We start from the raw sequence: 12,916 nt of genomic DNA on the forward strand, positions 1-12,916 counted from the left end.
CAAGATTGATACATCCACGTTGTCAAATGTCACTGGTGGTAACTCGTCCAGAAAGTCTGACACAAAATGGGGAATATTTTCTCCACACACGTTTAGCACTTTTAAGCAACTTTTTATATTGTTGGCATCCTTCTGACTTCCTTTACATCTCACGCACCGTTGCTTAGTGCCTGGGCAGAGCTCAAACAGCAGCTTTTTCGACGACTCTATCCACTCGGAGTCAAACATACTTGAGGACTATGGCTCATCTATTTGATCTTGGCTCATCGGTTTTATTTTCACAGAGAGGAAATTCAGAAACTCATCCTCAACAATTATTTTACCATCTAAACATCTACCCAGGAGCAACTGAGCCACGACACGCCCGATCCGCCATATTTGTATCTCTTTGTATTTTGTAATGAAATTGTCTCCTTCATATTTCAATCATTCAATAAAAACTTGTGCATCTTCCATACTTCCAGTGACATTCTGAAGTGTGCAGTCTCGGGAGTACCCCCTCTGGGGTATGTAGCGAGCAGGACGAGGTCGAGGGCCGTGGGAGGACGGCGCGAGGCCGGTGTGCGTAATGGCTGATGATGAGCGACACCTGCGCGACGCACCGGTCTCGTATCTCTCGGAGGAGCGGAAGCATAAAGCGAGGAGCAACGACAGTGGAGATCGAGAGAGGGACAGGCCTAATTTTATGTTGTTTATGTTTTGTGTGGCCAGCAGTCGTCCGCGAGATGCTGCTGGCTTATACTTTAGTGTTTGTATTTGTTTTATTTAAATATTTGAATGTTCGCCGGTTCCCACCTCCTTCTTCCCATAACAACGAACCTCGTTACACTGGGTTTTTCAGAACAGTTCATCCCTGCAGTGCTAATTTCGTCCTGACATCCATTTTCAAATAAACAACTGTTTCGCGTAATTTCCCATTCCACTCCTCGCGTGTGTTTTCATGACAAAACATGGGACCGGATAGATTCATTGGGTGACAGAAATGTCATCAGCTCGTGTGGTGTGTGTTGGGGATCTTTTACGTAGTGTCACATAGTGTGAACAAAACATCGACTTCAAGACTCCAGATTACAGACAGAAAGTCATAGGGATTGCTTTCGTAGTGCCACAAAAGAATACTCTCTATCTACTGACCGAATGTGTTAACATTATGGGAAGAGCTCTATCCAGGATTTAAACTGTCAGCTGAAGACCCAATTTTGGATTGAAAATGAAAAAGGTATCAAGCACAATTCCTGATTTCGGCTCAGAGCAGAAACTAAAGCTGCTGTTCTCTGTATGTTTTTCCATTGACTCTGCTCGTTCATATGTAAACAAGCTTATTTTGTCCATTAGATCGAAAGATCTGAAAAAGCCCATATATTTACCCCATAGACCCTCCCCTCGAACAAATCAGGCCAGAAGTGTTTGAAAGTGGACAAGAGAGACGTAAACAGGAAAAGAGGTGTAAATGGAAATGTGTCTCCATCATCTACTTGTGATCCGATCGACCTAAACCCATCTTAACACCAGGTGTAAACCGGGCCTGAGCAATTGACAAGAATTGAGCCCTAAGGCTTGGAGTGTGAAAATAGCCCAAGTCTAAGCTTTCAAATTCTTTCAGTTTTAGGAAGAAATTCAAACAATAAATGTTATTTTCACTCTTTAATGACGGAATGTAACAGAAAAATGTCAACACCACAGGAAAGCCATTCAATGTCCATTGTTGTTAGTCAGCTTATAATAATTTTGCTATATGCACTATATTGCATTCTATATTGTTATGTTGACATGTTGACTACATTATTTAATGTGTGATTGAATAAAGTAAGTCTGTCATGAAAGTATTTTTTTACAACCAGTTTAAATGTTTCTATTTCAACAACAAATTGGAGTAGATTGGATCCTGAGAAAGTGTGGAAGGACAGATATCTTATTACGTATCAGTGATTACACAGGAATTTCATTTCGCAGCAGTGGCAAAAATAGCTTGAAATTTGATGAGGTTCTCCATTTTGTTCTCCATTCGCACATCTGTGAACCCAGAAGACTCCAGCGCTTCCATGTAGACCTCAGGTCTCCATTTGTCTCCAGTAAGCACTCCCACAGAAGCTGCTTTGGTAATATTACCTAGTCTGAGAGTTGTAACCATAATTCCACCTGAAGGAACAGAAAATAATTTGCACATTGTTTTAATGATTAAATGTTGGGTCAGGCTGGCTTACAGTGAGTCTAAAAGTTAAGGGCCAAAGTTTCATTTTCAAATCATGCTCGTATGAATCATCAGGTTTGCACAAACTTGTGAACTACATGCTGTCATTAATGCAAAACATTTTACTAACTAAAATAACATTTTCACTAATTGTTTTGCTGGTACTATTATTTTAATGAAAAAGTCTATCAAATTAGATTTTCTCTTGTGGTCTGTTATTATCTGTTTTAAAGACTTGCTAATTTTCAATCATTTTAAAAACGAATGACTTCATAAAGACGACATACACGAACATTATCAGAACAGTGTTGTATTTGTAAAACTGCGATCGGTCCACTGATCTAACTGGATTGCTCATGACGTCATAAAAAGTGAATCCACCGCGTCGCCATATTGGTATTCCCTAGTAATATCACGCATTCTATTAAATGAATAGGAAATTATATGATTTCACTGAGAAAACATTGCCCAACCAGACACCTTTTTTATATCTGAGGTCTCCCTGTACATTCTTACAACGAAACGTCCCAAGCATGTAAATGGTTATTTGTTTAAAGTCGGGAATTTCCCCTGCTTATTAAAAAGTTACATTCATATTCATTACAGTAGTGAACATCAGCTCGGCGAGCGGACTAGACACCTCAGCATATGGATCATTATGGCCTAGCCAACAGATCAGTGGATCGGTCACAATTTATATGCAATTGTATAAATACAGTATAAATTAAGTTTCTAAGGGCGTTTTCACACCTGTAAGTCCGCACCAAAGTCCGAACCAAAGTTCATGATTTGAAACATTTTATACATTCGGTAAGTTTTGGTTTGGTTTCACACTGCAATTATGCGAGCGCACTGAAGCACTAAAGAAGTTTACATGACATGCTTGCGTCCTGTCGCCATCGTCTATGTGCGCTGCATCTCGACATTGATTGGTTTGTAAACGGATGTGCGTCTGACATCAGAGTGTTGTCAATCGGCGGGTAACTTTGACAACAATGAATGAACAGACGCATATCGTTGAAACTATATTGTTATTATTATGGTATTACTACCTGCAGCACCAACTATACGCGAGGCTAGTTCAAATTCGGCAAATGAACGTCCTCGTTGAGCAAACATTTGATTGTCGCCGGCAGGAAAGGAGAAGACTGCAAGCGTATTTCCAGTTGACTTCATATTATGTTGACAGACCATATTTCAAATAAAAACCTTGTGTCCTGCCCATGTGCCACCACGGCTCATTTTTCCTGCTATCTTTGTCTTCTTCGGCTACACGGGAACCACCGGAACTTCCTGTAAATGGTCTGAAAGTCCGAACCTTACAAAAAAAGCTTCCACACTATAATGAACCAAACCTTTGTTCAGTTTGATCCTGACCGAGACTACCTCTATTCATCGGACCAAATTCCGTCTGTTTGGTCCGGACCGTGGTCTGGGGGAGGTTTCACACCTGTCATTTTGGTTCGCATCAAACTGAAAAGTCCGAAAATCCGGATCAAACAAGGTAGTGTGAAAGGGCCCCAAGTTATAATGTCTTTCTTCCATCCATTTAACTTATAGTCACAATAGTTTTAGTCATCTCTACACAACTGTATTTGAGTTTCAACTCAACGTTTTAGTTTAACTACCTTTGCTACCTCACTGATATTCATTCATCTTTCCCAACCAATTTTTTTTGGCAATATTTTGTTTAGGGTTCCCACTCTTTCAAGGACTTTTTAAAGACCCTTTTATTTTAGGCTATATCAAGCAAAACAAAGGTGTGTTTGTTACTGCCAATCTCCCTAACCTTTTAAGGCTTTTTAAGACCTGCACAAATAAAATAAATACGGTTTTGGGGGGAGATCAGTGTTTATGATAACATCCTAAAACATAAAATGGCTAAAAATTACTATTTAAACAATTTCACAGTTCAAATAATACATGTTTGGACAATAACAAGTCTTTTAAAAATATATATAAATTGAGCAGTTTAATCCAAATAAAGCACAAATTAAAGAGTATCACTTTATATGATGAACAGATTTAGTGTAGGCTTTTACTCACATTTTTATTTACAGTTAAAACAGGAGCTCAACCATTCTAGCATTAATTCTCGTGTTACGCAGCACGTTTCAGCTTCTGCAAGAACCAATGAGGTTCATTCTCGTGTAACGCAGCACAATTGAGTTTCCGCAAGAACCAATGAGGTTCATTCTCATGTAACGCAGCACGATTGAGCTTCTGCAAGAACCAATGAGGTTAATTCTTGTGTAACGCAGCACGATTGAGTTTCCGCAAGAACCAATGAGGTTTTTCTTCCATGTCAAAGAACGGTTAAGCCTTTGGTTTATGTTTGCCGATCAATATTTATATGTGAATAAAAGCCTAAATTCAATCATCATACTGTATAAAGCAATTTAATATTTAACAGAAAATTTTGACTAAACCTCTCGATTCATATGGATTAGTTAGAAGTGACAAAGTAGTAGTTGTGTGGACAGAAATCTCTCAAGATTTGTTTTGAAGATGAACGAAAGTCTTACGGCTTTGGAACGACATGATGGTGAGTAATTAATGACTTTTTTTTATACATTACAATAAATCTCACAAATGTTTATGTTCAGATGAAAAATTAAGTTATGGATTTTGGTTTAGAGATTTTATTGATAAAGTTCTCGTGATCTCACCTGGTTTCATCACTCTGTGGATCGCTTTCGCTCCCGCTTTCAGATCCGGCCAGTAGTAATAACAGTTACAGTGAAACGCCTTGTCAACAGTGTTTTCCTCTATCGGCATGTTCACCAAATCACTGTAATACAACACAGCCTTTCCTCTGGAGATCTGCTCCTGCATTCGCTTGCTGGCCATCTGATGCATGTACTGCGAGTAGTCCACACCCAGCAGTTTCCCTCTCGGGCCCATGAGGAGCTGCGAGGCCTCCTGAAGACCGAAGCCCGGCCCGTGACCCAGCTCCAGCACGGTGTCGTTGGGTTGTATGTTGCTCAATTTCACTGCATTCTCCTCCAAAATCAGATTGTGCCATTTAAGGAATTTGGTCACCAACCATCCAGCTAAAGAATATGTGGGGTGACCCAGCTGTTTGCCCACTTTGTAAGACAGCATTTCTAGACACAAAAAAACAAATAAATATTTATTTTACACAAGGAAATGTATTATGACTAAAGCAGAGGCCTTGAGTAGACGTGTAATAAAGGAATAATATCCTCATTTACCATGTACACCCAATGTTATATTTAACTAAAATGTATTACAATGGTGGATGAAAATGCAGTAATAGAACAGATTTGACCATTAATAAAGTGTTGGAGGGATGACTTCAAAACCAATTCGCCCCTGGTTATAGAACAAAACGTCAAAGTTTTTACTTGCAAGCGTGTTTGATTTATGGACCAAGTTTTCGGACCCCGTTCCAGGGGGCGCTGTCTAGCCCCCCTGCCACGCCCGGGTCCCAACTTCAGCCCGGCCCTAATGGCCGCGGGTTCTGACCCATGTGCAAAGTTTCAAGAGTTTTTGAGCATGTTAAGAGACCCAAAAGTGCCCGAATATTCGTAAGAAAAATAATAATAATAATAATCATCCGAAGGAAAACAATAGGGCCTTCGCCTTTTCAAGGCTTGGGCCCTAAAAACTAGGCCTAAATTATACTTGCAACAAATTCGTAGAATACACATACTTTCTGCTTAAAATAAGCCTGAAATGCAAAATAAATCCAATTAAAGGATAATTCCGGTATTTATTGTAGTTTGTTTTGGATGAACAAGAGTGGTGGACAACATTTTTTTGACAATGGTTCCGCTCTCGAGTTTTTGACTATAATAGAATTGGCCATGGACCCATTTAACATTGGAGTCAATGGGCATGTCCAGGGTGGGAAATTAGCACCCGCCACCCGCCAAGGGCGGGTACTTTTTCAAAGTGGCGGGTCACTTTGCCGTGTATACCAGCCACAGTGGCGGGTGGATTATAATAATGCTGCGTTCGCACCAAAAGCGAACACAGTTCGCAAAAATTCGCATCCACCGAGGGACCAGGACAGGACCACCAGACGCGCATAAACGCGTCTTTACATTGACTTAACATTTAATGTATTAAGTAGTAACCAATAAACACATGCTGCGAGTGATTTCATTGTACGGATTGGACAGCCTTTGTCAAAGAATGCGGTTGCTAAGTAACAATAATACACTTTTGTCGAGTAACTCTTTTGATTGGTTTTCAGCGCTGTGTGTCACGGCGCTGAAGAGACCGTTAAACTGTATAACTTACACACATAGCTAAGCTGAGAATAAAAATAAAATAAAAAGTGTATATATATATATATAGCTGAGCTGAGCTGGTGCAGAAGAAAGGGAAATTATTTTTAACCATGCGCGCGCGCTCTCTACACTGCTGAAGCGCGGATGATCTGAAAACACAGACAAGCTGGAGTTCAGCGATCTTTATTTGAGATTTTCTACTTAAATTAAAGTGTCATTCAGTCGGTCTGTGTTCTGTCACGAGCCGCTTGTGCTGTTTGTGCGACTAAATCTGCGATCAAAATGCAGGCTGATATCCAGCAGTGTTTTTAATGTTGATCATATATGAGCAAGAATGCAATGTTTCCCGAATATCCACACGATTTCAAATGTGACATTGATTTTATACAACAGTAAAAAAAAGGGTAACATTTAAGTGATGTACTGCATTTAAAACAGTAGTCAGGCTTATTGCTCTATTTTGCAACGAAATCTGTGGCTTTGAACGAATCGTGAGATTCAATGAATGAATGACTCGATGACCGCCACCTACTGGCTATTTTAATATAATATTTTTATTAATATTAAAAACGTTTTTTAACATTGCATATTTATTGAACATTGTTTTATTTAAAGCATTATTTATTTTTAAAAGGTATTATAAAGGTTAAAAATTAAATGAAAAAATGTATTAAAGGGGGCGAATATTGTCCCTTAATGGAAAAGGTGTGACTGCAGTCTAAGTGGAAGAGAGGAACTTAGGAAAAGGGATATGTAGAATTGCACAAGTGCTACTGCTAAAGAGTGCAATGTAAATAATTTATCATCATAAGCTTAATTGAATGGCCTAGAGAGAATAATTATGACATTTTCTGTCTAAAGACTACATATAAAATAGCTACCTAAAGTAACTGCAGTTTACTAAAAGTAATGACTAAAAGTTTGCATTCATAAGCATTTTCGTCTGAAGATGAAGACTAAGACTGAATCAAAAATGGTTGCCAAAATGAACATTGGCCTACACACACCAAGCGCACTACAACGCTGTTGCGTATGTATTAAATATGACTGATCATTTAAATAAAATGTTTTATTTAATTCAAGTAGCCTACATAGTAGCCTACATAATTATTTTCCAGGGTTTAAAATGTATACAGATTTGACATTTTCCCCTCATACTTATGTTGGAATGGGTACGAAGTTGGCATTGCATTTCATTTGAAATGGTATTAAAAAGGTCTTAAAAAGCCTTGAATTTAAGCTGGAGGATCCTGGGGGGTACCCTGAAATAAATAAAAAAACGTATTGAAGCAATTTCTTTCTTGCAATTTGAATTCCGGAAAAAGTGGCTGGTAAAAAATATAAGTGGCTGGTAAAATTGGGCATCCACCAGCCACTGTGGCTGGTGGACAAAAAAGTTAATTTCCCACCCTGGGCATGTCCGAAAATGTCATTAAAACAGCCAATAATGTTCGTTTACAAAACTGTTAAACTCACCGAGTGGTTAGTGGTGTTCGTTGATGATTATAAACAATATATCGTCGCAATATATGATTCCAATCCGTTTATTTTGCTATGGTGGAACTATTTTTTCAGACACTTCACAACCGTGTAACTTCCGCTCAATATTTGAATCTGAAGCGTTAGCACACTCCCGACCACTTGATGGCGATAACCGATGTTTATGTCTCGCGGGACACTCACGGTCACAGTCGAGTTCAACTTCATATTACAAGTAACAATTAATGAAGGTTTTGTTTGTTTATTTCGCTTACTCTCCCGGAGCACAGTTGCTCTGCTCGCTAGCCTTATGAGAAACGGAAGCGAGCAAAAAGACTACATCGACCAAATGTAAACAGCCCCCTTTCCGTTTCCGGTAGCGCATTTATATTAACGAGCACGCAGTCCGTCAACAGAATTCAATGGGATTTTACAAAATGACGAATAAAACACGACAGAAACTGTATTTCGCAACACTTTTTGTTTCTGGAACATCAACTAACATCACTAATCACTCGGTGAGTTGCACAGTTTTGAAAACTAATGTTAAAGGCTGTTTTAATTACATTTTCGGACATGCCCATTGACTCCAATGTTAAATGGGTCCATGGCCAATTCTATTATAGTCAAAAACTCGAGAGAGGAACCATTGTCAAAAAAATGTTGTCCACCACTCTTGTTCATCCAAAACAAACTACAATATAGACTCAAGGTGTCAAATACCGGAATTATCCTTTAACCCTTGTGCATTGTTCAAATTCCCATCCTTTCGTTATGTTCGTGGCTGAAAACAGCCACTACTTTAAACTGCTGTAAAAATTGATCAGATAAATATTTTTTTGCCATTTTTTTTGCATAAATCTATTAATCAACATCAGTCCTGTTCAAAACTACTAAATGTTTTTAAAAAAATCAAGATTTTAACTCTTTAATTGCCAAATTCATAAATTATGTCACTGATTTGGGAGGGAAAAAAACACAAAATTACTTATTTTCAATATAAAATGTGATTGTGGACTGGATTTTTTTTTACCTTTTATCACAGTCTTGGACATGTCAAAGATTAGAAACAACATTGGTTTTGATGCATTGTTAGTTTTTGTGCAGCATCAGATTTTAACGTTTTCTCCCTCATTTACTGTTCGTGGCTGTTTTTGCCCCATTGACTTCCATTATAACCACATTTTTTGATTGCAAAGCCATGACACCATAAAATCATGCATTTTTGATTGTTGGTGGTTTTCCCTGTTGGGAAGAGGTAAAATTAGTAATTTTTACTGTTGATAACCAGGTGGCACCATTAACCCTTTATATAGGCCTGTGCAAAAAAAAGCTTAGTTTCTGGCTTTTACATGGAGTTATATGGAGTATAATAGCATAATAAAGTGTGTGTGTGTGTGTGTGTGTGTGTGTGTGTGTGTGTGTGTGTGTGTGTGTGTGTGTGTGCGTGTGCGTGTGTGTGTGTGTGAGAGACCTCACCTTGATGCGTCTGAGAAAATCAAAATATGCACCTCAGCTCTCAGAACTACATGGAGTAAACAAAAACAAAGTAAGTGTATTTATGCATCTGCCTTTTGATGGTGAGAAATGCAGACTAAACAAAAACTAAGCAAGTGGATTTGAACACTTGCATGCAAGCCTGCTGGTCATTTGATGGTGAGAAGAGCAGCAAGCAACATGAGAAAGGGCTTGACTTGTAGTGAAGTTTTAGAGATGATTCTGCAGCCGGACCCCAGCGAGCTGCAGGATGTATTGTCTTCTCCCTCTGACACCACAGACTCAGGAGAGGCAGATCCTGATTTGGATGTGGCACCCTCATCATCCTCTCTAGCTTCCACTGAAGGCGAGGAGGATTCGGAGGATCCTGGGTCTGGGTGGATTGGGAGAAACGGCGAAGTGTGGTTTTCCACCAACGCGGAGACAACTCCCTTTCTTCAGCCTGCCAGAGGCGTGACTTCATGGCCGACGCGCTATGCCATCGCAAGGGTCCAGAACATTGATTCTGTGTTCAATCTGTTTTTTACGGGCGCCGCACAATGAGAAACTGGACCGGGGTGGACTCCACAGATCTCCGTGCATACATGGGGCTACTGATTATGGCCGGTGTCTACAGGTCCAGAGAGGAGTCCACACGTTGCCTGTGGGATGATCGCAGTGGTCGTGCGATTTTTAGAGCCACCATGTCCCTCTCAAGATTCAAGAAATCAGCAGAGCTCTGCGTTTTGGAGGTTGGTCATGCTGACAATGAGGTCAATCATCTCGTCGGCCATGAAGTCATGCCTCTGGCAGGCTGAAGAAAGGGAGTTGTCTCCGCGTTGGTGGAAAACCACACTTCGCCGTTTCTCCCAATCCACCCAGACCCAGGATCCTCCGAATCCTCCTCGCCTTCAGTGGAAGCTAGAGAGGATGATGAGGGTGCCACATCCAAATCAGGATCTGCCTCTCCTGAGTCTGTGGTGTCAGAGGGAGAAGACAATACATCCTGCAGCTCGCTGGGGTCCGGCTGCAGAATCATCTCTAAAACTTCACTACAAGTCAAGCCCTTTCTCATGTTGCTTGCTGCTCTTCTCACCATCAAATGACCAGCAGGCTTGCATGCAATTGTTCAAATCCACTTGCTTAGTTTTTGTTTAGTCTGCATTTCTCACCATCAAAAGGCAGATGCATAAATACACTTACTTTGTTTTTGTTTACTCCATGTAGTTCTGAGAGCTGAGGTGCATATTTTGATTTTCTCAGACGCATCAAGGTGAGGTCTCTCACACACACACACACACACACACACACACACACACACACACACACACACACACACACACACACACACACTCACTTTATTATGCTATTATACTCCATATAACTCCATGTAAAAGCCAGAAACTAAGCTTTTTTTTGCACAGGCCTATATAAAGGGTTAATGGTGCCACCTGGTTATCAACAGTAAAAATTACTAATTTAACCTCTTCCCAACAGGGAAAACCACCAACAATCAAAAATGCATGATTTTATGGTGTCATGGCTTTGCAATCAAAAAATGTGGTTATAATGGAAGTCAATGGGGCAAAAACAGCCACGAACAGTAAATGAGGGAGAAAACGTTAAAATCTGATGCTGCACAAAAACTAACAATGCATCAAAACCAATGTTGTTTCTAATCTTTGACATGTCCAAGACTGTGATAAAAGGTAAAAAAAAATCCAGTCCACAATCACATTTTATATTGAAAATAAGTAATTTTGTGTTTTTTTCCCTCCCAAATCAGTGACATAATTTATGAATTTGGCAATTAAAGAGTTAAAATCTTGATTTTTTTAAAAACATTTAGTAGTTTTGAACAGGACTGATGTTGATTAATAGATTTATGCAAAAAAAATGGCAAAAAAATATTTATCTGATCAATTTTTACAGCAGTTTAAAGTAGTGGCTGTTTTCAGCCACGAACATAACGAAAGGGTAGTGAATTTGCCCAGAGTGTACTGTTAAGTTTTTGAAAATTTTCAAAGCATTTTCCTAAAATATGTGTAAAAATAAGCTTTGTCACCAAAAATCATTCCATTTGCTGAAACACGGAAAAAGTTATGGCCAAAATAAGACTCAAAAATACCCCATAGTGGCTGAAAACAGCCCCAACAGCACATAAGGGTTAAGGACAAGTCACAGTAGTATGAATAATTTTCAAGCACAAACATTTGAAGTTAAAGTTGTAATTTACGTATACTATATAAACAGCTTGCGAAAATGGTTTTAAATATAATTATGAAATGTAAAAATACTTGTTACACAGGTTTATTTATCATATATTTGTTGCTTTATTGTTTTAAACATATTTTTGTAAAGTCATAATTGTTATAACATTGTTTTGAACTGCTGTTATACAATGGTTACTAACTTTCTTTTTTTTCAGGTGCAGGTGAATTGTATTAAAACTTTGGATACAAAAATATCCTAATAAATCAAACTAAATCATAATAGTTATTAACGTAATAATATAGGAAACCCAAAACAATAAAAAAACAATTGTTGTCCCCCCTTTTTTTTATATTAATTGATAAATGAGATTTCAGAGATATTTTGACACTCAAAATAGGAAATGTCCGCGGTCATTTCAGAAATCTGGTCAAAGTACTTTAGCGTGGTAAAGTCAAATTTAGCTCCGATATTCACTTTCTCCTGGCCATATTCTCTGGGAGCAACAGTCTACATAAAACAATTGATCAAAAAACGGTCAACGTGTGTGTTGTTAGCAGCAGTTATGTCTGCATCATGCGAGCAAACAAGCGAGCGTGTTAAAATTCCTGCGCAACAACATCTGAGGCGTGTAGCCTACATAGTTACTATAACAAAAACAGCCACACGACATATTCTAAAAACCACAAATTAAAATGTACTTACCTCAAACACAGGTAGGCCTATTACTAGGCCTAGTTTACAATATGGCGACAGTCAATAGACAGGAAATGAGGAAGAGGTGGGCCAGGCCTACTTATAGTGCGTTCAAGATGGGAAGTCGTGTTTACGCGGCAGGTGCGTTGCGTTAAGTCACTTTCGTCGGAGTAAGATGGCGGAGTACTTTCTCTTAATTAATTACACAAAATAACAGCAAGGTTCTTAAACTCTAGTTCTAGACAATGAAGAACAAAATGTGCATCAGGTGTGCTTTGCTTTTTAATTAATTAGAACTAATTAAACTGAAACTAACGCAATACGAAAGTAACACAGCGATTTTCTCAGAGCCTTGATTTGCATTCCAAGCTCTGAAATCTCTTCTTGACGGAGCTGCCAAATATCACGTGATTTGGTCATCGTTTCCCGTTTATTAAAGTTTGTTCTGTCGGGTTACTTTTGAAACATTTAATGAAAGTGAAATTTAAAATGAAAATGTAATTTAATATGTTTTTGAAAGGATAAAGGCCAAAATATATGGACAAGGTCATACTCATGTAGGCTATATTTAGGCTAATAAAAAATTAAAATAAAAAAAGCAAGA

At 38.8% G+C, this 12,916-nt stretch overlaps 1 protein-coding gene across 1 annotated transcript; it reads right to left on the reverse strand.

Moving 5' to 3' along the window:
* Positions 1 to 1,387: 1,387 nt before the first annotated feature.
* Positions 1,388 to 12,719, reverse strand: LOC306985346 (putative methyltransferase YdaC). The gene is made up of 3 exons (XM_079587498.1): positions 12,322 to 12,719; positions 4,861 to 5,298; positions 1,388 to 2,139 (listed from the first exon to the last, which is right to left on the reverse strand). The coding sequence occupies exons 2-3, from the start codon at positions 5,294 to 5,296 to the stop codon at positions 1,943 to 1,945; spliced, it is 633 nt and encodes a 210-aa protein (XP_079443624.1). The 5' UTR covers positions 5,297 to 5,298; positions 12,322 to 12,719; the 3' UTR covers positions 1,388 to 1,942.
* Positions 12,720 to 12,916: the final 197 nt, after the last annotated feature.

Source organism: Phoxinus phoxinus (genome assembly GCF_949152265.1).
Source record: "Phoxinus phoxinus genome assembly, chromosome: 18".
NCBI lineage: Eukaryota > Metazoa > Chordata > Actinopteri > Cypriniformes > Leuciscidae > Phoxinus > Phoxinus phoxinus.